Here is a 26,315-nt window from a genome sequence, read left to right as displayed (position 1 = left end):
TGGCTTTGCAGGTATTACTGCACCCACCTCCCCCAGGCCTGTGCATTAGGTGCGAGATGGATGTTACCAGCCTCATTTTCCCCTGGCAATGGGAGGTGCGGTGGGTCCAGGGTAAGTACCTAGAAGAGCACCCCTAGGTTCTGGGGTTTGGGGCACCTGGGCCAGGAGTTTTGGAACATTTGTCATTTTTACCGTGCTTTGCACGGAGCACAGTTCCAAGTGCAGTGAGGGGTGCTCAGCACTTGCCACTCCAAAAGCACCCCAGGAAGGAGGGCAATATGCAGAATATCTGCACAGAATAAATGAAATGTCCTTTGGTGGAAAAACCAGCAGGCAATTGCACCCCACATGTGCATAGGGGCTAACTTATGGTTGCGCGAGCACTCATGTTGCTGGTATTTCCGGATATTTCAGTGCTCGGCTGCAAAGTCAATGGAGGTTTATCTCTGTGGTACCATTAGTACTGAGCTCCGCTGCACCCGTGCCCGCAGCCGGGCAGTGCTGGTGGACAGGAGGTGATGTCGGTGGGACTGAGCGCAGCAGCGTGGGTGCTCGGAGCGTGCCCCGGGCCAGCCAGAGGCAGGGTGGATGCCTCCTTGCTGGCGCTGCCCTGCTCGCCCTCATCCCCTCTGCAGCTTGCGACCTCACCTGTTAACTTTGGCGGTGGTTGAATGATTTGTGCACCCACTAATGTGTACGACGGGAGTGTACAATGGGGAACACAGACCCCATCAGCTGGGCATTTGGTACCTGTGGTGGAAATGCAGCTAAACACCACCCTGGAGACAAACGAGGGCCACTGGGCATTATTTAGAGGCCAGTGTTGCCTTTGTCCGTGCAAACTCTTCTACCCGCTGCCACATATGGGCTCTGTGCTACCTGGTCACCTCTATGAGATCCTTGGCTTCCAGCCAAAAACGCACCCAGGTCTGGCGGGGATTTGTTTTCCTTGGTGGCACAATAGAAACTGATGCAAATCTAAGGCCCTTTATAAATGCAGATCAGCTCTCGTACCTCATACGCCTTGCTAGACATACCGATAATCACTTGGGATATGCTAGGAAGAGTAACACGAACCTAACTGCAAATCCGTCGGTCCCCAGTGTCGTTGATACAAACCGTAAGGCTTGCCAACGTCACGGGGTGAATCCATCTGCGTCTAGGCAGCCCAACGTCTCGCATTTGGGTGGCTTCCGCGAAGCTCGGCGCAAGGGGGTACTGATTTGTTCGGCATAAAAGGGTACTGCTGCGCGGGCTGTCTCTTCTGTAAAAGATGAAATTCTGTATGGGGCCGGGAAGAGAGGAAGCGAGAAGGGAAGGGCAGCACCGGCTTGCTGGCAGCGGGTCCCTCGCCGGGCTTTTTTTCTCGCCCCCCCCGCCCCCGCCCCCCAACCCCAAGTTGCCAGGAGGCGTCAAAGTCAATTTTCTGCAGCAAATCCCGCGGCGGAGCCGGAGGCGGGAGACCGGCGCGGGGCGCGAGGCGCGGGGCGGCGCGAGGCGCGGCGCGGCGCGGCGCGGCGGGGGGCGGGGGGCGGGGCGGCGCGCGCGGGGCGGGGGCGGGCGCGGGCGCGGGTCGCGGCGGCGGCGGCGGCGGCGGGGACGGGGACGGGGATGGCTTTCGAGGCGCTGGCGGAGGCGGCGGAGCGGTGGTGCGCCCGCACGCCCTTCCAGCTCATCGCCGCCGAGGAGACGGAGCGGCGCATGGACTTCTACGCCGAGCCCGGCGTCTCCTTCTACGTGCTCTGCCCGGAGGCCGCCTGCGGCGACAATTTCGTGAGTGACCCGGGAGGGGACCCGGGCGGGGGGGCGGTCACGGTCGTGCGTGGGTATCCGTGCGTGTGCATGCACGGGCGGGCAGCCCCTGCACCCCTTTTGGGACATCCCCTCCCCGCCCCCCGCCTTCTGCGTCCGTGCAGGTCCCCGGTGCTTGGGGGAGCACCCGAGGGGGGGGTGGTGGTGGTGGTGGTGGGGAGAGGACGGGGTCGTGCCCCGGAAGGTCGGAGGGATGCGGGGATGGAGGGCGGCGGTGCCGGGGGTTGCGGGGGTGCCCGGCGTGTGGGCCGGGGGTGGCGGGGACAGGGCGGGGGGCCGGGGGGATCCTCCCCAGAGCGCAGCACAGTCTGCAAAATGGAGTCTGCTGCCGGTGGGGGGCGGCCCCGCCGGCAGGGCTGCGGGCAGGGACATCACCCTCCCCCCCCGCTCCCCGCCTTCCCCATCACCCCGGCCCGGGGAGGCTGCGGGCTTGGGGTGGGGGGGGGAGACAGAGAGGTGCAAGACCCCCCACCTCGGCCGCCCCTCCTGCGCCCCGCGGGGGCTGCCGCTGCTGCTCCCCCCGCGGCCCCCTCCATCCTCCCGGGGCGCCGGGGCCGGGGCACGGCGCAGGGACGGGCGGACTGGCAGGGCTGTCACGGCAAATGGAGAATGGGCAGGACTAAAATGGAGTCAGGATGACAGGAGGGCCGCTCCCCCGAGCCCGGCGGGGCTGGGGGACCCGGGCAGGTGCCGGCCTGGCGCCGCCGCGACCCCTCCCCGCCCCTGGCGGAGTTCAGAGACAAGTTTGTGTAGAAATGGCACCGGCAAAAACAACCCGTGGCTTTGGGATGAAGGGGTGGGTTTTTCCCCTCCCCCCCCAGCCCTCCCGGTGGTGAGCAGAAGTGCAAGAAGAGTTACCGAAAAGCGGCACCTCGCCGCGGGGTTTGTAACCTGCAAAGCTCCCGCTAAATGCAGCGAAAGGATTTTATTCTATTTTTTGAAAAAAAGTAGCTCCTAGCACAGACCGTTATTGTAGGAACGTTGTAGGTCCTTCCCCTCCCGGAGCAACTTGCATCCCTCGACCTGCTTGACAAACGTTGATTAATTCCCTTTCCAACAGGTAAGTGCAGCATGAACCCGTCTGACAGATGGGTTCATGGAAACAAAGAGCAGCCAAGTGACTTCTCCCAGACCACAAACCTCAGCGAGCAGGACATTTATTTATTTATTGTCTCGGGCAGATGGTCATGCTGAATTATGAAAGAAGTTATCTGGAGTTTAGTTATGCATCTGCCCAGGGATGCATGAGATTTTCGAACGCAGTCCCGGCCGTGGCAGTGGAGCATCTCTGGGTGTGGATTCTCGCGGTCCACAGTAAGACTAGCCCTACACACCCATCCTCCCAGCATGTATCAGCCTGCCAAACCCTGGTGCTCATTCCCTTCTAGAGATGCCTGTGCCCAGAAAGGCCCGTGCTTGCTGGACTCTTAAGCAGGGATACGTATGAATCCAATGCAGGACTAGGTTAAAGCTGTGATTGAATGCTAATGATACCGGAAATTGCAAAGAAAGGTCATTATTTTTCTTAGACATGTATTGGGTTTTATACGCTGCTCAATAATCGAGCAAACTCTTTCAAAACAAAATCTAGTCAACTTTAAAGAAAATCTTGAGCAGTTTCAGACCCTATTCCCATGCTTCCAACACTGACCAATTTTTGTAGGTTTGCAACCACATTGTCTCTTTTTTTTTTTTTTTTGGCAAATATTTTCATTCCAGGGTTGCTGTGGGAAGGACTCCCCTCCCAGAGCCGCCAGTAGTAAAACTGAGCAGAAGGGCCAACTCCTGTCAAATGCAGAATGTAAATGGTGGAAAACTAGAAGCAGCGTTTTCTTCTGTGGGGTTTTTTTTTTTTTTGGCATTATTACTTGAGGCACTTTCTGTAGTATTAATACTTTTAAGACAGGCATATAGGTGTCATTCATAATTCTCTTCCTGTTGATGGTGTCTCTTTAATGCGATTAAGAGCCACTAATGAGCTGATTCACCAGCATAATGTTTTCTGCTCCTAGTGCACCGTGGGACTTCACTTCTGCTCCCAGGTTGGCTATCTTCTTTTTTGCAGTTCTTTTCTTTTTTTTTTTTTTTTTATGTTCCAGAAGATAAGTTTCCTTTCTGTGTGCAATTACAGGCTACAGTTTATTTTAAGGAGAGTTAATGCAAGCCAGGGGGCTGATTCTCATTTGCACTTGAGCCTTGTTGCGTGGCTCCAGTAACACAATGGAGTGTGAAAGTGAGTAGATATAAACAGAATCCACAGTGGCACACTTTACAGCCTTTTTGCACCCTGTGACTCTTATAAAGGAGCCTCGCATTTGATAAGCATCTGGTGCCTGGTATTCTTGTTCTCTTTCTTTATGTCTTCATTTCATAACAATGCAACTTAAAAAGCTATGTAGAAGGTGCCAGAGAAATCCATGATAACCTACTTGTAAGGAGGAAATGATGAGCATGACGAACTTAAAAGGGAGGAGGAGAAAAACATGGAAAAGTTGCCAAGATGAAATCTGGGGGAGAATAGCTCTGAATTTTGTATAAAATCAGATATTCCAGATCACAACGATCATATAATTCTAACTTCCTGTAAAAGTATCTTTGGGCTAGGTTTTTAACATGCTAGGGGTGCAGAAGACCCATCTAGATGCCAGTTGGCATTTTCAGTACCACCTGGGCACTAAAACTCTCTGAATCAGTGTTTTAGGTAGCTGAACCATGTATAATTTAGCTTCTGAGGCTCATGGTGTTCTCAAAAAATTAATTGGACTTGTATAGCCATAACCAATGAGGGTGAGGGTTGCGAGGCTATTCCTTATAGTCTGTCATTTGTTTTGTCACTGTGTTATTGCTGGTATTCAAAGCAACTGATAAAGCAAATAAAAATATGATGCCACCTTGATGCAACATTTCCTGTAAAATTTTTTATAACAGAGTCAGTGAGTCTGAATATTTTCTGCAATTTGAATTATCCCCACAAAGAAAAAGTTTTGCTGCCATGCTCAACAGGTGGGTTAGAAAAAGGTGTTCCAGCAAATGACTCCATTCATCCAGCAACAGTGAGTCGTCTAAAAGCGTGAGGAAAAGCAAACCCCTCCAGATGTAACCCTATGAATTGCCTCAGCTATCTGCTCTGTGTAGATGCTGGACTAAATTCAGCCATGATCCTAGGTCAGCTGAGGTGGAAATCTGGTGGCTGTGTGCTTTTGTAGTGAGGTAAAGTAACTGTGAGAGAAACTGGGCAAGCTTGGAAAACACATACTCAGATGATGAGGTTAGTATTTTTTTAATTGTGCAGCCACAGCTTAGCACTGTGGTCCACCAGTTTGCCAGCAGCCTGCTTCTCCTGCTGCAAAGAGGTTCTCAGGCATCAGGGTTTTTCCAGGAAAAGCATCTCCGTATGTGCAGCCTCACTGACTGCTCTAAGTTTCTAAACAAGAGCTGAATCCTCAAATTACATTTGTTTTTGTTTTTAGAGGCCAAAATTCCTTTTGCAGGTTCCTCTGGAGATGCATGAGTCAGTGGTGAGACTAAGTTTCTGCACTGCCTTGGTGCAGAGCTGAACATCCACAGAGAACTGTAGATGCAGCTGAATATGTAGGTGTTATAACCCTGGTCTTTATTATGGTTAAGGATTTTTCTTGGGGGGGGAAGATGAAGTCATGCCATTTCCAAACGAGATGCATGCACTCATGGCATGTGAGACCTTTCATAGTGTGTTTGTCACTGCAGCCAAAGTTTTAAATCTTCTGCAGATGTGGTAATTGTTGGAAGCCTTACTTGCTTGTTGCCTTACGATGCCATGCGAAAAAGTCTCTTCAAAGGCTCAGTGATTGAGTTACTCGTTTAGGTTTTCCCCTTGTGCTAGATCATCTTATTCTGTGCTACTGCTGACAAATTCACAACTGAGTCTAAAACGTGGTACAGCTTGAAAAGAGATTGTGAAAACAGGATAGGACAACATGGGGCTAACTTTCCCTGGGGAACGAACTAGCTATTATTTATAAAAGGGCAGGGCCTGATTTTCATTTATGTGGAAGCTCCCGTGTATAGCTCTGGTAGTTAAAAGAAGCCACAATTTAAACAAGAATCAGGATGTTAGCAGTCATAATTGTTTTATACATATAAACAATTACAGCAGGTTTAGCACAAGCAGTGAAGTGCCAAGCTGCAGCATCCAGCTCTTAAGTTGGATGCAAAGATTAAAAGTAACCAAATGGTTATTGCAAACCCAAGTATTAAGAAGTCACTAGCCAGACCTCCAAAATCTGGAGGCTGTTCTTAAAATGTGATTGGAAAGTGTTCATTTGGTATTTTAAAGAGGGTTCGTTTGAGTTCACTTTATGTACCTTCAGCCTTTTTAGGCCACAGAAATCACAAAGTGCAGACTTTTTTTTGTTAACACAAGCTGCGATTTGGTTGTATATTTATAGGACTGCAAGGCTCATGACTCTAAGGTGGCATAAAGTATCATGAGAATTGTGGTATGTGCCTTTGAAAGTTGGCAAGACTGTAAAGAACTTATTTTTATTGCCAGACTGGTTAAGAGATGACTCTGGTTGTATGGAAAGAGCAGAACCTACTCACTAAGGCAGGGCTCTTTTCATAACAAAACATCTCACTGTGTTTATGCTTGTAAGATGCAACAAGCAGCAAAGAAAATATAGGTCAAGTGGGGTTCATAGCAAGGCAGTTACAGTTTTCATCATCTTAAAGATGCAGCTTAGGTGATGTTAAGAAGTGTTTTATTTCAATAAGCGTAAAACTGCATCCCTGGCAGGTACTCACCACTGAACAGGAAGGTGACGTGCAAGCCTTATGTCAGGGATTGAAACATCTGTCATTCTGACTCTTTCCCTGAATGTTAGTTAAGCTTCAGAGAGACCCTCCTTTTTTCTTGTTTAAGCATATCCTACTGCTCATAGCACAGTAACAAGCTGCACGGTGCTTTGGGGAAAAGAGCTGCTGGGCAAAAATAGAGGTATAAGGGTCTCAAACCAATTTTGCAGTATTAGCCTTCTCTGTAGCAGACTGCCTAAGACAGTCCCATGCACAAAGTCTTCAAAAAGAAGGTTTTTAAACGTATGCGTTAACTTGTGCTGTGTGCTGCCCTTGTGTGCAAGAAGCGTAGTTGCCTGAGTGCTTCCACCATTGCTCACCAGCTGTTTCAAACAAACTCACAGTGGCAGAATAACCATCAATTTTGGGAGAGGCTTCACAGAGCCAGGCTGGGGAACCAGCATCTCCAAAGCAATATGAGGAATATCCCAAATGGGTTTAAATGTGCCTGCCCGAGAAGAGAAGATTTGGGTCTAGGAGGAGTAAACCTCAAAGGAGGGGGGAGGCATGAAGTGTCAGGATTCTGTGAGTGCCCAAATGTCTGTCCTTGGCTCTGTGTCTAACCTGCGAGTATATTTTGCATCTTCTGCATCGTCAAGAGAATTACACATCAAGTTCCACCTCCAGGGTCGCATCACACTTGCACTAATGCCAGGAAGACAGAGGGATGCTTTAGCTCTTCCTGAGGGCTTCATTGCAGTGGATGATGCAGAAGAAGAGAACACCCAACGTGACTTCCAGGTCTGAGCGGGGCTGATGTCAGATGAAAACACCTTTACTCATAAAATGCACATGCGCAAGGCGTGTGTACCCTTCATTGCTGGGATGGTCATAAGGTGTTTTCTCTTCTGGATCAATTTCCCTGCTTTCTGATGCGTGTGTTAACAAAATTGAGGTTCCTCCTCAGAAGCACAGCTTCTGAAACAGCCTGTGATGCCCATTCCCAGTGCAGGTCTGAACTGCAGGAGGCCCAGTGTACTTTGGCAGATGTTTACAACATGTCACCTAATAAAATCACGTGGAAAGGCCAGTGTGAATTCCTGTTAATGCCTTTTCTTTCTTGTGGTCCCTTTGGCTTTCAGCACGTGTGGAGCGAAAGTGAGGACTGCTTACCTTTTCTGCAGCTCGCGCAGGATTACATCTCCTCCTGTGGGAAAAAGACACTCCATGAAATATTGGAAAAAGTCTTCAAATCCTTCAGACCCGTAAGTGCCTCTTTCTTACTTGTAAACATTGAAAGTTACATGTGACTTTTAATAGGATAGCACTGGATGGAGCAAGGTGGTTTTCAATCTGCAGGGACTTATATCTCCAGTCAGCTGCCTGGGCGCAGGGATGTTAGCACGTAAGCTACTATCAGGCAATTGGAAATGGTTTATTGGAAGCCAGCTGCCTTTTTATTTCCATCTCTGCATTTGAGAGGATGAGATTCCCGTGTGGGGTGGGAGGCCAACTGGTGCGGCAGCCGGTGGCATCAGCTCCCCAGCTGCGCAGGGGCTCCCATCCTGCTGATGCAGTGCTGACTCCGAGGAACAGGATGCGAGTCAGCGCCGCGGGACTTTGTGGCAGAGTTATTTCCTGGCACTGGAATTGGGGAGTTTTGCAGGGATCTGGGTAGTGAGAGTAAAGTTCTGGGAAGCTGGAAAAACAGTTTCTCCTCAGAGTGGTTTGTTTTATTTTAAGGTTGGCTTTTCCTTCCTCCAAGTGGTCCAGGTTTTGCTGTTAGGATGGTTGCCACTTGGTGTTTGGAAATGCCAGTTTGGTCACTACTTAAGCGGAGGTTGGAGCAGAAGCTGGGTTTTGTGGGGAGGGAGCGTGTGTTTTTCTGTTTTGCTGCTACTCAGCTTTCTCTGTCCTTGTTTAGCACTAAGATTTTGGTCAAAGCCTGGATTGCATCAGGGTGAGGTGACTTAAGCTGGCTGTTGTCCTTCATTTTTGTCAAATCTTCCCATTGCACAGCCTCTCATTTTGAGAGCCTTGGGCTGGGTAAGGGGCTGGTGCGAAGCAGAGCAGAAGTTCATTGCCAGAGCCATGCTCCCGTGACGTCCATGGGAAGGCTGACCAATGGACATTTTTAAACTCAACTGAAAATGTAGACATTTTTCCCTCCTCTCTTTTTCTGGCTGACTAGTTGTGAAGACTGAAAATATATCCCAAGTATTTAGAGCAAAAGGGGGGGCCTGGAGCGCCAATATGAAAACACCAGCCCTCCCTGTGTTACACCCTTGCATTGCCTTGCTGTGGACCGCCGCAGCTGGTCGACATAAAAAAGCATCGTTTTAAAGAATCCTTTGAGAGACTGGAAATAAATAGAACAGATGCACACTTTTCTTAGAAAGGACTGGAAATCTGATCCATCAGTACAGCTGCTTGTAATTGTGAAAACATACAAAAATATAAATATGTTTCCCAGAACAGTATTCGGCTCTTGGATCTTCATAGCTGTTTCTTCCTGCTCAGAAAAGCTGTGTCTTTGAGGAGAAACTTCCATTGGTTTAACTAAAGAGGACTTCAAAAAGACTTAATTAAATTGGTACAGATCACTTATTTCATTTAAACCACATTTATTTCAGCATAGCTTAAGTTGCTGAGAAATTGTCTTTAGTTAAACCAAGTTAAGCTACTTTTCAGAATAAAAAGCTTCAAAGCGAGGGGAACCATTATGCTCATTTAGTCTGGGCCCTTCGTGGATACATCACATTTCGCCCCATGATTCCTACCACCGAGCACATGAGCTATGGTTGAGCTGGAGTGTATCTTTTCCAAAGATACCCAGTTTTGATGTAAAGTCTTTGGGTGACTTAAAGGATACAACACTACCGGGCACTTTTTTCTTCTCATCATTAGTTACACCCCTCCTGTGGAAAACTGCTATTTACAATCTGCATTTTTCTAGTTTTGCTTCCTAACTGTTGAATTCCATTATGCTTCTGCCTATTCAAGTGAGGACACCGTTCTTGTCAGAGACCTCTTGCAGACTGTAGTCAAGTACCTCTTCATTTTCTCTTGGATGTACCACAGAGATAAAGTTTCTCAGGTTCTCCTTTGACCTAGTATTGAGTGATTTGCAGCAGCGTAACAAAACCAGTTTTATTATTCAAGGTACGGTTGTGTGTAGACAAGTCTAAGAAGGAATGTATTGACATTTTCCTCTTATTGTAATTATTATAAACAGCACATGCCCGGTAGGATACATTTTAAAAAGTGAAGGGTGTTACAGTAGATGTATGGAAACAGTTATTTTACACCCTCAGGCCTTTGCCAGAACAGAAGTACTCTCTGTCAGTTTGAGGCATTTATTTCATTGGCATTACTTTGCACTGTCCCCCATCCTTTCTCTGCTGGATCTGTTTTGCTAACGAAACTGCCTTGTTGTGACCGTAGAGGTAACAGTGCATTTGCAGGGCATTTTTTCTCCACTATCCCAACCAAGTCTGCTGTCAGAGACCGGTCTGGCAAATTTCAGTTTGAAAAATGGCAGTTTAGGAAAAACTGGTGCTGAAGGTCAGACGGGGCTCTTCTGAGGTGTCTGATGGCCCTGGCTACTCAGTCTGAGACAGTGAGGAGGGGCTGGGGTTTTAGCATATGCTTGGTAAGGGCCTTCTGAAAGTCTTTTCCATTTTGGTATTTCCAGCTGGATACCCAAGATCATTAGACAGTTTTGAAAGTCTTTGTCAGAGTCCTTTGAAGGGAAATGTTTAGGAGGAGACACTGGTGGTGCGTCTGTAGCTCTCCATGCCCTCATGCACTGCACAAGCACCTGCCCTCTCTTAGCTGAAGGCTTCCAGGCCGATTTTCACCCAGTAACTCCTCTCAGCCCTGCTCCGCACATTCACGATAACAGCCCAGTTGTGTCTCCGCAGGCTTACTGTGAGAAGGGACTGGCTGCTTATGCTGCTGGGCCCTGTGTTTCGGAGGTGGTAAATGTGGGGATGCCCAGCGGTTAGGTGCCTCTCAGTGAGAGACAGAGATTTCCCTGCGCTCACCACTCTTCCCTGGGTGCAGGAGGCAATGAGGGCAGTCTGGGAGCTGCTCACCACCCCTCACTGCTCTCAGGCATCTCTCCCTTATGTTTTATGGGCATGAACACAATGCCAGGGCAGGATATTTCTTTAGATAAGGCTTTTAAAAAGTGTTGGTTAACCTGTGACAGCTAAACTGCACCCCTAAATCCTGCTGTAGACAAGGTCAAGCTGTTGCTTTACTGAAGCTGCGGGGGGCATGTTGTCTCTGCCCATTACTGCCTTCCTGGGTTGGTGTCCACAAAACTCTGTGATTGGCCTTATTATCCACTTATTCAGGGAGCATCCAAAAGTGCCAGACACCATGCAGGTACATGAAGTGGTACCAGTAGCACAGGGTTCAAATACCACTGTTTGCTTCAGACAATCCCAGCTTGTCCAGTGCCCTTGTTTCTCTGGTGCCAGAAGTGTCGGTGCTGGTCCTTGTAAGCGCATCTGCGTGGATACTAAGCCCTTCTCATTGGGATTTGACAGAACCACGTTGTCTTTAGTGTAGCATTGTGTGGACTGCTCAAGGTCGGTCTTGTACTTGGTTTATTTTTCAGTGTGCTTGTACATCAGCTTTTGGTAGGAGGCAATGTCATTCTGCTTTCGTGACTTAAAAGCTACTAGGTTATTTGTATAAAATCAGAGCACTTTGAAAGAGTTAAGACAGACAGACAAATTAAAAATGCCTGAGGGACATCACACCAACTGACAGTTTGCAGAGAACCAAAACATGAGCCTTACAATTCAGCAGCAAATTCCACATTGAGCTCACCTTCAGCCTAAAAAGCCTACGTCTGAACTGGGGAATCTGCAGTGTAAAAGCCATTTGTCCCATATTAATTGAATTCATACACGTCCCAGTGACCTCTCATTTACCTCCAGATGGGTAGTTTGGCCAGCAGGAATGGAGGTAGTTCAGGCAGTGCTGCCGCTGGTTGTTGCCCTCCCTCCTGCCTCACCATCCTCCTCCCCATGCGTCTCCACCTGGCAGTTTTGTTCCTCTTGGCTGTTTGGCTGATGGATCAGTTCTCTCTTTCTATACCCCTTCCCGGTTTTACCTCTTTCCTCCTTGTCTTCACTCTCCATTAAAGTCCTTTCAAGTCTGCCACGTAGCTGATACGTTAATATATGAAGCAGATATGGACTAGAAGCAGAAACTAGTGTGTTTGAAAGAAGGCAAGGTAGGGGGTCAGTTTAGGGTCAGCTCAGGCCACTTTTATCATCTTATTTTGTCCTCATCTTTTATATACCCTCCTTCTGCTTTGACCCAATGTTTGTCGAGCTCCATGCGCTTTGGACCCTGATCCTCCCTTCTTCAGGTAAAGGTGTGGACTGATTTGTCACTGCAGTCCAGAGGGCAGTAAGGGGTTAACAGCAGTGAGGGACTCTAGTCCTGTGGGGAGTGAGGAGATGTGACCCCGAAAAGCAGGATCTGCATGGCATTGGAAGATCCTAAAGTGTCCATGCGAGAAAAAAAACTGCACCTCTCTTGGAGGAGCATCCATCCCATCCATCCCATCCCATCCATCCCATCCCATCCCATCCCCATCCTTCCTACACTACATAAAACCACTAACATCAGCGGCATCATTCTTTGATTTACTTTCTGCCAGGGAGAGGAGAGCTGGGTTTCCTGAGGGCAAAGGGAGAGGGGATGTGTGGGTCTTTGTGGTTCTCATGGTGTATGTTTTTTTTCATGCTAATTTTGCATGGGAAAGGCTTGCAATATCCCATGAAATGAAGACTCATGTGGCACATTTCCTTGCAAATCAAGGAGGATTTATAACCAGAGCTGGGCAAAAAAAAAAAAAGTGATCTAAGTTCTTTCTGCCAGGTGATATAAATGGAGCAGTACAACACTCATATTTAATCTGAATACACCGAATCAGTTTAGCAAAAATAATACTGGTGGATAAGAAAGCCTAGAGCCCTTGCTTTTGCATTTTTAAAACTGAGTATTTTAATTTTAGCTTCAACATGAAACAAAACCCCCGCATCCTGAAAATGAACCAAGTAGTTTCATGTTCAGTTAAGCATTTGATTTGAAAAATATGTATGCATAGGAATATTTACTCTCTGTTCTGCTCAGAAAACAAGAACATTTTCAGCTTGGGGTCACTCTGAAAGTATTTTTAAAATGTGAAGGAGGGGGTTTAGTCAGGAAATTCTCTTTCCATTTCCCTGCTGAAGAAACCCTGCAACTAAAAACTGTTTTTCTCCCAGTGGCAGCAAGGAATACAAGCTTTATTGGACCCAGAGGCTAATTCTGTGCATTGTCAGTACCCGCTGAGAAATTCTGAATGTTGATCACAGACTAAATTAGCTTAGGTCCCTAAAAATCTGCCTCGTCACAGCCTTCTCATTTTCATGCTACCAACTAGCGAGTTCACTCTCCTCCTGATTTTTCTGGGTTTTGCCTCTTTTGAGAGCTAACAGCTGCGTCACTCTCCAAACAGAGTGTTGCATGCATCTGTGCTGCTCTTCCAGCCCTGGCAAGCTAAATACATGGTATTCCCAATAATGCCTGGCATGTGATTTTGCTTTCTGAATATTAGTAGCTGCTAGTGTAGGATTCCAATATGAGATTTCCACAACAGATTCATTATTTTGACTGTTATTTGGTTTATCTGTCTTCCTGACTTCTGTTGGCTTGGCAACCTTTTGGAGGCGAGGGGAAAAGTTCAAACATCACTGCTCTTTTTCCTGTAGCGAACAAGTGCCATTGCAGTGATCAGAGCCATCAGGTGGAGGCATCCAGACATTGTACAAGGAAGATGGGCCGGCTGTTCTTCACAAGCCGAAATCTAATTTGCAGAAATTTAAAGGGGCTCGGGTGATTTTGAGTTGAATACACAATATTTCTCACTGCGAGGGCTTCATCCAACATGCAAGGGTCTGTCTGGTGTGATGGAGCGAAGGGTAAAAGAGAAGCACTTAACCTGGTGGGATCTTTAGGTTTTTAGGGACTCCTTGCCTACTCTATACTAGCCAGTTCTGCGTGAAGATGCTTTCTTCTTTGGCTTTTGTAGGGTTGCTGAACACAATCTTAAACCGAGATAACTACTGCTACAGTATTATCACAGTTCTTGCCAAAGTTAAACCACTGCCAAGTCTAAACACTCAACAATTCGTGATAAGAGCTCAGGGAAGAATGCAAAGCTTTTTCCAAGTGCTTTGCTTTGGGTTTATTTATCTTCCGGTCTCTGAGCACTTAATTTGGTGTGAAGATGCATTTTCAAATCTTCCTTTATCCCAGGAGGGAAAGAAAGAGAGTTGAAATCGTTATGCAATACTGTTATTCCAGGGTTTGAGGTTTCCAAGAAGCGGCACCTAGGTGTTGTGTGAAGATTTGCAGCGAAGCTGCATGAGTGGGTAATTCACTATTACACAGTATTTTCTCTTCTTTGTAGTTACTTGGGCTTCCAGATGTTGATGATGATGCATTTGAAGAATATAACGCAGATGTGGAAGAAGAGGAACCAGAAGCCGATCACCAACAGATGGGTGTCAGTCAGCAGTGATTTTCTGAGAAGCTAAAAAATTCGGAAGCCTTTGGTACCAGGTGGGGTCAGGTGGTCCCACGTTAGCCTGTTTGAATTAGCACATCACATGGGGATATCTGGTTCCCAGGATAAAAGTTTTACAAAAAGGTTAAAAAAAAAATAATCTGTGATGAGCTTTGCTAAGAAGTGACCTGAATTTTGCTCCTGCTTCAGTGGGTTTTCTATGGAGTTGTCTTGGTAGCATTCTGCTGTTATCAGTCTAGAAGTAGTTTTGTCGCTGACTTGTCTCTTCGATTTGTGTTCGAGAGTAGCGTTTGCTGACATGAATGTAGAGCACCGTGAATGTAGGAAGCGTGTGGTAGGAGTGCCAAGTCCTCAGCAGTGACCTTTCTGAGGAAACCAGCACAGAGAGCAAACGCGACCTACGCTTTTCTTTTTAGTTCCAACAGCTATGGTTTTTGACAAAGTACCAAACTTGAAGAGATTTCTCCTGAAAAACACTAGTTTAATATTGGTCAGTACTGCAGAAGTGCACATGAAGGCTTAACAAAAATAATGGGAAGCGGGAAATCGAGAGGAGTATTAGTGTCAGGTGTATTAATGTTGTTTTACTGACACCTGAGTTTACAAGTGCTAGGTTAATAACTAGGAGTAATCAGTATCACGTTATAACCAACCCTGGTACTCTGACACCAGTTGATCCAAAGCCAAATGCTGCTTTTGTACAAATTAAATAGCCATCACCTATCCCACTTCTGCATGACAACCAACTTTAAGCTTTGCTGTTTTTAATACACTGCTAAATTATTACTGAAACCTCGCGGCATCGTGAATTGAAGTGCAACTTAACTTTGAAGCCATAGGGTATTAACCAGCACCTGGCTCTTAAAATTAGGCTGGACCTGTTCCTCTCCCTGGGCCTCTGAGCTAGTCCAGGCATTTACACCTCGTTGGAGGGGAGCTAAAATACTACTGCTTTGGCTGATATAAAAACTAATGAGGTTTTACTTAGCTGGGGACTTGATCCCCAGAAGGGTTTGGCAGGATCTTCATATAAAGGAGAAGACCCCTTGTATTTTATACCTATTTTGCATAGATTTAAATTACTCGGATGAGTGTCAGACTGTGAAGATGCAGGGTCTCTTTATTTACTTGCCTTTTGTACTGAAAATATAAGAAGCAAAGGAGATTCTGTTGTAATACAGCTGTTTTCCACAATTGAGCAAAGTGTTTCTAAATTTACTCGTTTTTTTCCAATTTTTTAAAAATAATGAAATGAAGGTCACACGCTTCAAAAGCCCTTTTATACAGAATTAGCCTTACAAAAACAAGAAGTGGGTGAAGAGAAAATGCTTGGACAACTCCTAGAAACAACTTGCAGCATTTTGAAAACCCTGTTGTTAGCGATGTCTCCTTTTCAATAGATTTTTTAAAGGCTTTTTTTTTCAAGGTTACTTACGAGAGCAAGTTTTCTTGGTGGTTTACATTTCTGATGATGGCTTGAGAGATGCATAGCACTTGATTTTTCCAGTCTGGGGCAAAGACCTTCCATAACTGGGATGGTGTGTGGTACCTGAGTAAGCACAGAAGTGTCTGCAACACTGTAAAAGTCGAAGTTTAAGAATATCAAAAGAAAGTGGAACAGAAACAGAGCTTAATGCAACTTTGTACATTCTTTCGGCATGCAGGCATAAACATGGTAGTCGCAGCACATTTTCTATGGACTAGTGATGTGAGAACTGTGGCAGTTCATTGTATAACACTGTACAGCAGCAATAGGCTTTTTGCTTACTAAAATAAAGTGTTAAGACCAGTGGTTTCCATCCCTGCTTTAAGTCCCTAAGTTTTTCTTTCCTCTCCAGCTAAAACAGATGCCATAACCTTAAACACAGCCTTGCTTCGGGAGAACCTTTCTCTTCGTAGCATCCAATCCTTTGGTTGCAGCTCATACAAATAGATCTTTTGGGGCTGACTTTCCTCTGCTGTAACGTAATGCAAGACATAATTTACAGTGGTGCAAGCTGGAGGCAAAGTCCTGCCATTCAGGTTTGCTAGCCACTTGCACCCATTTTGCTTAAGTGCGGACAGCTGGCATTGACATGCACATGCACGCACCCACACGCACACCTGCACAAGCCCCGGGCACGGCTGTGTCGTGAGCTGGGCTGCGGGGTCAGTCTGGGTGGGAAATAACCCTCTGCGTTTATACAGAGAGGCAGTTTTCCAGCTGGATCAGTCCCACTACCTGGTTCAGCCCGTGGCTGCACAGAGAAGTGCCAGCACAACAGAGGGGAGGGTGCAGGGGGACATGGGTGGTAGCTGAGGACATGCAGCCGAAGGCGACTTGCACCCCTTGCATGGTGTTAGGGGCCTGTGGCGGAGGTGTGGACGCAATCTCAACTGGCCTAAGTGCTGTGAAGGATTGATTCCACAAGGCTCAATGGAGAATTGGGGTCTGGGTGGCAGCGGGATAGTCAGGAGTTTCATGAATGAAATGAGGAAAGACTGTAAGATCCAGCGCTTGTAACTGCATACAGGAGGTTGTAATATGTACTGCACTCTGCTACCTTTCCCTGCATATTGACTGAATTGTTAATGAGCAGTTGAGCATTAATATGGTTGCAAGCAAACAATGCTGTAAATTATGTAGATATATTATTTTCTGTATTCACTAACTCACTTTTTTTTGGAATGCCACATGCCATTTGGGTGACTTCCACACCAGACTGCAAGTGCTGGACGGCCAGGGGGCCCTTCTGCAGCGCTCACCCCTGCAAAATTCCCACTGAAGCCAGCAAGATTTTGTTCAAACAGGAACCTGCAGGACTGAGTGTTCCAGGGGATGCGTGAGGCTTGGTCCTGCGGAGAGCTGAGCACTGTTCTCCTCTCTCACTTTGCTGGGAGCCAAATGTGTTGAGCCCTGCTGCTGAACTGAAGCATGACCAGGCAGCACTGAGAATAAACTGGAATTTTATACATAGAAAATTTAATTTACATGTGTATTAAATATGAATGAGCATTAATATAGAATGTATTTTATCAAAAAATATTGATTGCTTACTTTGACCAAATACATTTCCATATTACCGTGTTACTTGTTCCATACTTACCAAATGATGCAAGAGATGTGGTACTGGTTTAGTGGCATTACAAAGTATTTTTATGTTTTATTTGTATTTTCTTTTCCCTCACTCCCGCCATGTATTGAGGTTAGTAGTCATTCAATAATTAACCAGGGGTAGCATGACCCAGTGGCGAGGCTGCCAGAGTAAGGCAAGATTTGCAAACATGCATAAATGCTTGCAAGTCTGGGGACTCCGTGAGAAGATGTGGGTTCAGAACTCCGCCGTGGCCGTGCCCCAAGCTTCAGGTGAATCTTGGCAGCTGGCAGTTCAAGGCAGGCCTCCAGTTATGCATCCAGGCCTCCATGAAATTCAGTGGGAGCAGGGTAACTCCTTTGAAAGTCCCACCTTAGGCCTTTTGTAAAAGGGGCCATTAGTATTATTTGCCCACCAGTGTATAAAGTGCTTTTAGATCTGTGGGTGAAAAGAGGTATGCATTATCATTGCCTGTCCTCAAAGCAAACCATTAGTGAAAGGACACAGAAGAGTCTCCCTTTTCCCTCGCCCTTCTTTCATAGGCATTTCATGCTCTAGCTAAACATAAATATACCAGAGCAGAGCCTCTTGCAGAACTGGCGCTTCTGAATATGAGTTGCATGAATGCAATGAGCAGAGTGCTGCCTGGGGGATGAGAAATATGTAGGATGCCAGAGGGAAGAGCAGATTTCAGAAATGTAACAGCTGGTTTGGGTAGCAGAGGCAAGAGTGAGGAAGGCCCCTTTCAGAGAGATGCTGGGATTTCTGAGCCCAAACTGTCCTGCCAAGTATCTGCTTATTGAACCTATGCAGTTTTTAAAAAAACTGCTCTGGATATTACTGGGGCCTTGAGCTCAGTCATGTTCTTCTGTTGGTGTCCTGCCTGATTAATGTGTTGAGATGGTTGAGAGAGGAAGGGATGGACAAAGGCAAACTAAAATGCCTTCTCCTCCTCTCTTCCCCAATGTTATTTGTGATACTGTGTCAGTAGGTGGGAGCAGCAGGCAGGGAGCAGAAAGCTGCTTTATTAGGTGTGCAATAACATCCCTTAAAAGGACTTGCTCATGAGAGAAAAAAATGGCAGACTGTTTCCTCACAGAAACGTGGGGAATAGCACACCCCTGAGCATGATGACCTGAACCCTACCAGTCTTCAGCCCCACCTCCTGCCCTGCGCTGGGCTGTTTTCCAGGCAGTTTCCCTCTGTGCATAGAGCTGTGCCTTTGAAAATTGCATGCTTGCAAAAATGCCACTTTTGATGGGAATAGCCAGTTATTTTTCCTGCATCGGTGACCTGCATGCTAGCTGCAGCATCCTGGCGTTGCGTCCCGTGTACGGCGTGCTGTGTGGGGTGGTGGCTGGGGGCAGTGGGGAAGAGTTTCTGCTACAACATTGCTTAGTAGGTAACTGCCCTTTCCCCCCCTGCAATGTGGGACATGTGACTGTGAGAGTAAAAGTGATTGCAATAACATTATGGATGTTGCTTTGGAAAGCTGCCATACAGGACAGATTCCCAGCCTCTTTCAACATTTTTCCTGATCTTTCACTGCAACCCAGGGCTGAAGTCCATGGCTATTTTACTCACTGTCAGCTTTAGCTGTGACAGAAGGCGAGGTTACCACTTCATCCATCCTTACCTTGTGTCCGTCCTTACCTCGTGTCCATCTTTCCCTTGTGTCTATCCTTACCACTCCATTCTTCTCAGAAATTCCCACTCGAGGCAGAGGAGGGGGGAGAGAAACACCTCTTATCTCCCGCAGCTTGCAGCCAGGTGCATCAGTGAGAGCGGCAGTTCAGTGCAGTGTGTGTTACTGAGTCGCGCTGTCCTTTCTGCACAGGCAGCACCTTCTCACAGGGGGATGAGGTGGCATGGGAGATGTGTTATCCCTTGACGACCCACGAGTGGTCCATGGCGGACAGGGGTTATGCAGAAGAGAGCAGTCATTTTAGGTGCCAAACCCAAGATCTTTTCACAGGGAGCAATGCCTGGCTAAATAATCCAGTCTCTGAAAATCATGACCCCTTGAGGCTTTCCAGGCAGGGCATCTGGAAAATTAGACCTCTCTGGCTGCCAGTCGCTGAGGATCCTGGCCCAGCCTGCAGGTCTCTTTCAGCGCTGGTTGGTGTTGGTCTGGCCACAGGACATGGGAAATTGGGAAGGATCCCTCCAGGGGCGCCAGCCGGTTGCCCCTTCCTGTAAATTGCTGAGCAGAAGGAAATGCTTTATTTATTTGTTTAATCCTAGCAGGACCTCCCCCCTCCTCCCTGGCAGCCTGGCTCTGCAGCCAGCTGCAGCTGAGAAGCCTCCGTGTGACAGCCAGGCAGGAGTGACTCAGGGCAGCAGCTCTTAGACCCTGTTACAGGCTGGGCTTGAGGTGGTCCCTGCAGAGTCACCGTGGAGCTGAAGGCTCAGGGATGTCACTTCCAAGGCAGGTACTGAAATAAAAAGATTCCTTAAATTTTGTCCTTACCTCTGATAGGAAAGACTCTGAGGGCAGACCCTGTCACCTCAGGTTTTTATCAGGCTTCTGAGACTTACTTAGTTGCATTGTTGGTATCTGATGTCTGTGGCAGGTGTACAAAGGAAACCTCTTCACTTAACCACAATAACACATTCAGTGAGTCAAATTATCATTTACGTGCTCTATGTTTGACTTTTTTCTCACTGCTGATTTTTTTTTTTTAGAGACAGACAATCCCTAAAGGCTTTACTGCAAACCCCAGTTTCTATAGAGCAGCGTAGCACTGTGCTGTCAGTATGAGCTTGGTCATAAACGAATATACAATTTAACAAAAAGGGCGTTCATTTGTCTGCAGAAAAAAACTTCTTTGTACTAGTTACTGCTGACTCCAGTAAAGCTCAGTGGTTTCATGTAAAATACATTGAACTTTGAAATTCCCTTTTTGTACCGACATGCTGTTGCTCATGTAGGCAAAGATCTGTGGTAACACTGCATGTAAAGGATGTCTGCTTTCATCTTCGGGGGGGGTGGTGGAAACGTCAGCTCTGGATTTCAGTCAATGCAATTTTTTTTGGTTGTCAAGTTTTCCTTTACTAATGCAGGGACCAGTCAGACCTCAACACGTCAAGCAGAAATCATATTGCATCGTGCCATGCAAAGGCTGTCTTTGGTGTGCTTTCCACCATTTTTCTGGCTGGAAGATCTCTCTGTCTTGGGACTACAAAGCTGTGAAACAGGTCGCCAAAAGCTGTTGCCCTTTTGTTCAATGCTTTAAAAGGTGTGAGCCTTCAGTGGACCCCTGCCTTTCTTCTGATCCTCCTTCCTCTCCCACCATCCAGGCATCAAATCCAGCAGTGTCATTACACCATGAGCTTGCCATTAAAAAACTTACCAAACTCTGATGACTGATGGAGTCTTTTTTCTGTGAGCAAAACCAACTAAATGGGGATTTTGAGGGGCTAAAGCATAGCTACAATGCACGTGGCAAAGGAATGAGAGGCTTGCATTTCCTAGGCACTGTCAGTGCGTGGTGGGATAAACACAGTGTTTGTAGGTGTAAGGAGGAGAAAATTATTTCATCTGAGCTTTGGGCACTGCAGAGTGAGCCCTGCTTTGCAGGACAGGACCCAGAGCCGCCTGGTGGTTTGGTTCAATGCAGTCTGAGGCAGTGGATTTGCTGTCAGAAAATGGGAACTGGTGGTAATATTTGTGGACGAGCCAGTATTTCAGACCTCCCAGGTCCTTTTCTGTTTCGCACAGATTAGGGAGACATCTGTTCTCATTAAGAGACATGTAACGATGCTGAAATGAAAATTGGTGGTTCTGTTCAATTCCTTTGTCTCTTTTCTTTGAACACTGCACTTTTAATGGCTGCTTTGACATCTTCTTACCCTGCTTTAGTTGAAGGAATGCTGTCAGTCATTACCTTTTGCCATGAGCCTCTGCCTGTGGGTTGAAGAAATCTTCCAGCCCATGGAAGGGCAAGTGCTTCCACTCAGCACTTGCCTGGAAATGTTGACACTTCCTGGAGCATGAGCACTGAGTAGGAGCATGCCAGTTACCTGCCCTGTGGTGTGTCCAGAGCCCTCAGCATTGTCTATAAAGCCATTCCTGTGGCTGATGGAGTGCCTACCAGGACTGACTCCCTCATGTTGGTGCATGGTCCTGGCAACCCAAGCTCCACAACCTATTGAGAGTCCTTTGCATATGGTGGAAGCCACTGTGACATTTAGGCTCTGGCTATGGATACGGCTGCTCTTGTGGAAGAGGTGACTGTCCCAGCATGTGTTCAGCTACTTGGAGCCCACTGCCCACTCAGGTCTTGCTGGATGGACTTCTTCCTGTGTCAGAAAGTTGAGTGAACTTAAGCAGCTTAGACAGCAGCTCTCTGCTAATATGGACCTCAGCACCCATGCAAGGTGGTGGCTGCAGCTGGGGGCACTCTGCTGTGCACATAGCTTTTGCCCCAGACAATGTCTGTCCATGCTCCAGCCCTCCAGAGTTACGTCACGCTTTCCCCAAGTCAAGAAATAGGGATACTCCAGGGCTATGATAGCTTTTGGCTTTGTATCAAGGAGAACAGATCCATTAGAGGTGTGCAGTTTGTGTTGCCTCTGTAGGCTCCTGCCTAATGCTTTGTCTCCCACCACAGCTGTCCTCAGGCTGAGTCAGCTGGGAAATGCAGAGCTACCCCCCTCAGCAGCTCCATGTGTTGTTTTAAGGAGCACATCAGATTTTACGCTTTCTTTCTACAAGTCTTTGTGTTCCTCCTTCTCTGTGACAAGATTCTTGCTTCCACTGCTTGTTTAGTGAGTGATGAAATGCCATCAAAAAGCACATTTAACTTTTATTTCCAATGCCTAGGTGTATGCCTCCACGCTTTTCACCGAGTGGTGCTATAGTTGTGACACCAAGGCAAGGTTTTTATACCTTTTATTAGACAAACTGATACAGAAGGGGGTGAAAGCCACAAGCTCTCAAGGTCCCAAGTGCTTTTCCATGCTGAAATAGAAGTAGCAATTATATGTCAGTCTGATAGCAGGTAATAGCTCTCCACAACAACCTTACCTTGCTTGTACATTTTTCTTAAGGTATTGCTGCTATAACGGTGTGATGGAAGAGGCAGTAGTGGAGCCAGGTTTTTATTTACAGCCTCTAGTAGTGCTAAAGGACCCAGAAGCGGGTGTCAGCGACGTTATACCCACCACGGGGCTCCTTAAGAGTGTGTGAAGAGCCGTAGCATGCCATGGGCTTTGAAGCCTTTATGCTTTTGGGTTTGTAGCAGTCCCCTAGAGGTCAGCAGAGCCTAAAATTTGAAGCAACTCGAGCCGATGGCAGCGTTGCAGGGGTAAAAGCAAGTTTGCTGCTGGCCTGCAAGGCTCTGCTTTTGCTCTCCTGCAACTTCAGCTGTTGCTCGAGAAGGGGTCAGGCTATGAAAAAAATGAATCAGCGCATGAGACAAAGTGTCCTGCTTTGGAGAAGGATGGGCTGAGAGCTTGGCACAGAGAAAGACCATGGGGAGGAAGGGGGAGAAGCAGCCTGAAGATGGGTGCCAGTATTGTCAAAGCTGCATAGAGCAGTGGGAGCTGGTGCCTACACCTCTTGGCCCCGGTGGTACCCACCCCTCCTGGGACTGTGGCTGAACTGCGCTGCACCAGGAGCAATGTCATGACAGCGTAAGCTCCACTGCAGCCCTGCTTTGTGTGCATGCATCCAAGCTCCAGTGGTGCAGTGGCATAGCTGCTGGTCACATTGGTCTGCTCCCAACCCTGAGCTGCCTCCCTGATGCCATGCTGGCCTCAGCCACGCTGCAGCCACTGACCAGATGTCAACTCTTTGCGTGTCCCCGCAGTCCCGACCTGCCTTGTACAGGCACTCATTTTACCTGTCACCCCTGCCCAGGACTGGAGGTGGAACTGGTTTTCTCTGGACTTTCTCAGCTTCTGGGGTTGGAGTGGCCATGTAAGGGAGCGAAGCTGTGCCACATTCAGATGTCTTAAGGCTGACAAGCCAGTCACAGACAGCCACTCCATGTCCAGTCAGCTTTCCACAGTACCAGGAGAGGGACAAGAGTTTTGGCACAAGGCACCAGAACAGACGTAAGCTAAGCAGCGCTGAGGAGGTGATGAGTGGTGATGGCTACCCTGCATGTGCCAGCAATCTAGGAGTTGGGCCAGACCCCAAACCATGACCCTAATTCCTGCTGCCAGCCCCTGGAAACACTTGGCCTTGCAGCAAGCAGTCCCAGCATGGAGACCCACAACCAGAGCTGCATTTGCCTGTGGGGCACTGTCAGTGCATGCATTACGTTTCTCAGTAATGAGAAAATGAGTTACCTTGAGCGCATGTGAGTTTGCATTCGCCCTACATACTGCTTGCCCTCTTCCCAGCGGCAGCTGCAGGCTAAATAACTGGGAGTGCAGTTGGCAAAATATGCCTCTTCCCCCCCAGTTTTTCTCCTATTCAGTGTGCTGAGGACTGTGGCTGCCTTTTCGCCTGTTTTTCAGCTGGCCACCCTCCAAGCACAGCTCTCCATTTTTCTCTGCATCCTTAAGGACCATACGCTCAGCTCCAGCAAAGGCATTTCATGAGAACTGAGACTTGCAGGCTTTTTCAGGAGGACATGTTGTACTGGAAACACAGTGGTTCACACAGACAAAGACTGCCAGTTTTTATCCCATCACACTGTCCATTTTGGTTAATAAAAGTTAGGAAATTTTTATATTGGCTTTTCTTGAAGGATGATGATGATGATGATGATGATTATTATTATTATTATTTTACTTCCTGTTTGGTGTATTTTTTTGTTCCTGCAAAACCTTTATCAGGGAAGGCTTTGAACTGCCTGTGAGTCATATAGCAGCAATGGGGAGTGGCAGTGCAGAGCTATGGGGAGCCAAGCACATGAGTTTGACAAAGGCTGCTGGTGGGTCACTCAGCTACCAGTGGACTTCCAGGCTGCAGTGCCTAGGGTGGCCAACCACAATGCTGGTCATGCCTCTCCTCCATGTGCTGCTGGCTACGGGAACTGTATGCCTTAACATCAATGAGTCCAGCTCTAGTTTTGAGCCTTCTTGAGCCTTCCGAAGTCAGTGTAGCAGATCACAACAAAATTGTTTATGCAATACCCAAATTATGAAGCACAGACCTGCGGACCCTTTCTCACCTCCGTGAAATGTCTGAGCTTGCGGGCAAGGCAGCTTTATGGATGCAACAAGCTGTGAGCTGGAGATGTAAAGTGGGATGATGAAGTGCTTGCTGAAGCCCCTCAAACTGTGTGGCAGGACTTCCCCCTAGTCCAAATGCATAGGTGCATTTTTTTCCAGCTCTGCCGGATAGCAGGAGGCACCTTGCTGGGAACCACCACGGCCAGGTTCTTGCAGAATTTCTTTAGGCTTTGTCAATATGCGGTTTCTTTGTCGTGTCATCCAAAAAAGGGAGGGAGGCTGGGCACTACCTGCAGAACCAGTAATGCAATTGCTAGCTGGGCTGCATCAGCGCTTTCTGAGCCCTCCCAAGCACACATGGGCAGTTAATTAGATAACTGGCCCCATGCAACGTCCCTTGTAAAAGATAGATTGCAGCGGAGCAGCAGGTCAGCAAAGGCATGCACCACCAGCCCTGGTAACCTGCTTTCATGCATCAGTGCACAGAAGAGCTCAAGAGGGAAATTAGAGATAGACTTACCATCTCTGGGGTCTTCAGAAACACGTAAGAGATGGTGGAGATAGCAGCTCAACACTGGGGCAGGGGCGATGTTTTTTGGGGAGGGAAAAAAAGAAAGAGCCATCTTTGTTACTGTGGAAACCCAGCAATGAACAGCAGCTTGTTACTTTTGCTTCACAGGGGGGATACTGACACAGTCAGCCCTGGAGGAGCAGCGGCATCGGCCTTGGGCCCGCAGGCTGCAGCTCAAGCCAAAGGGAAAGAACGCAGGAGGAGGCACCTGGGAGGTTGCAGACCCCACCTCAAAGTGGACTGTGATTCAGGAGCTGGCGGTGTTCCTGAGACAAGGAAAGGGAATGGTAAAGAGGAGAAACGAGAGGACTGAGACCTGGAAGAGGGCATCAGAGCAAGGGACTGGTGGAGAAAAGGATCGGTTTGACCTGTGATGGGACTGGAGAAGGCCTTGTGACAGTTGAGTGCAGCCTGGCTCGGCCAGAGCAGGCAACAGAAATGGACATGGAGATGTAGCAGCATCTGATGGAAAAACACACAGGGAAACATGGTTATAGCAAGTGCCTGTGAGCAGCAATCACTGCACCTCTTCTTCCTCCTCACCATTCCCTAGCGAGGTGCTCTGCCTCGTCCTGCACCAGCCATCGTGGGCTCCGGGAGCTGCAGCCCACCCTGTCCCGGTCCCCTGTCACTCAGCTGGTTCTGCCTTTGCAAAAAGGGCATTGGCATGACTCAAAATCCTTGTGACTAAGCACCAGCCTGCTGCCACAGTGCTCCACACCCAGTACACTGAACAGAAAGTGCTATTTGCTGCTGTGTGAAGCACTTCTGCAGCTCCGTGGCTAATGTCCCTTGTACCCTTGGCACAGCTTGTCATCACGTCCATTTGCATGGTTCACAAACTTGTATGTGTTATCACACCAGTTGGCGCTTTCACCACCAACTGTTCTTTTGGAACAATAAAAATCATGTTTTCCTTCCTAATAAAGTTTCCTTCCTCCCACTGGTCCTGCGGCAGGGTTGTTTGTACAATGTATGGCAAGCCTTGCCCATAGACAAGGGACCTGCCCAGGCCTGCAGGTCCCTACGCTCACCCAGGCTGAGGCCTGGGAAATAATGGTACGACGATGCTGAGAGTTAATACAACCAAAGCAAAGTGATCAAATGCTGCCATTCAGTCACCTGCAGTGGCCTGACACATGCGGTTGTATCAGACACTTAGACATGCAAGCAAATTGCACAGAAGACATGAATAGCATGTTTCTGACTACTACCACTGAAGCCAGCATTTCCGATGGGCAGCTCACGTGGTCTTGCAGGTCCCTGAACCTCTGCTTTCATTTTCCTTTGCAGCTGCTGCTCAGCAGAGTAAAGCTTCCAGTCAGTGTCCACCACCTACCCTTCATTTCTCAAAGTGCAT

At 47.7% G+C, this 26,315-nt stretch overlaps 1 protein-coding gene across 4 annotated transcripts; it reads left to right on the top strand.

The window, feature by feature from the left end:
* Nucleotides 1-1,563: 1,563 nt before the first annotated feature.
* Nucleotides 1,564-25,897, top strand: MTURN (maturin, neural progenitor differentiation regulator homolog). 4 transcript variants are annotated; one of them, XM_075083355.1, is made up of 4 exons: nucleotides 1,564-1,773; nucleotides 7,728-7,850; nucleotides 14,066-14,217; nucleotides 25,064-25,897. In XM_075083355.1, the coding sequence occupies exons 1-3, from the start codon at nucleotides 1,612-1,614 to the stop codon at nucleotides 14,174-14,176; spliced, it is 396 nt and encodes a 131-aa protein (XP_074939456.1). In that variant the 5' UTR covers nucleotides 1,564-1,611; the 3' UTR covers nucleotides 14,177-14,217; nucleotides 25,064-25,897. The 4 variants fall into 4 exon arrangements, with proteins under 4 accessions (XP_074939456.1, XP_074939455.1, XP_074939454.1 ...); XM_075083354.1 differs by lacking the exon at nucleotides 25,064-25,897 and adding an exon at nucleotides 20,320-20,434; XM_075083353.1 differs by lacking the exon at nucleotides 25,064-25,897 and adding an exon at nucleotides 16,884-17,249.
* Nucleotides 25,898-26,315: the final 418 nt, after the last annotated feature.

This window comes from Phalacrocorax aristotelis, chromosome 2, assembly GCF_949628215.1.
Source record: "Phalacrocorax aristotelis chromosome 2, bGulAri2.1, whole genome shotgun sequence".
NCBI classification, from domain to species: Eukaryota; Metazoa; Chordata; class Aves; order Suliformes; family Phalacrocoracidae; genus Phalacrocorax; species Phalacrocorax aristotelis.
The sequence above is the reverse complement of the archived record's forward strand: the minus strand, read 5'-3'. Positions and strand labels throughout refer to the sequence as shown.

Excerpts from the sequence above, each read along its gene's own strand:
- MTURN (XM_075083355.1), top strand. The coding sequence starts at position 1,612 with ATGGCTTTCGAGGCGCTGGCGGAGGCGGCGGAGCGGTGGTGCGCCCGC. Across the intron at positions 1,774-7,727 it reads CCGCCTGCGGCGACAATTTC|CACGTGTGGAGCGAAAGTGA; the intron begins GTGAGTGACCCG and ends TTTGGCTTTCAG. Across the intron at positions 7,851-14,065 it reads TCTTCAAATCCTTCAGACCC|TTACTTGGGCTTCCAGATGT; the intron begins GTAAGTGCCTCT and ends TCTTCTTTGTAG.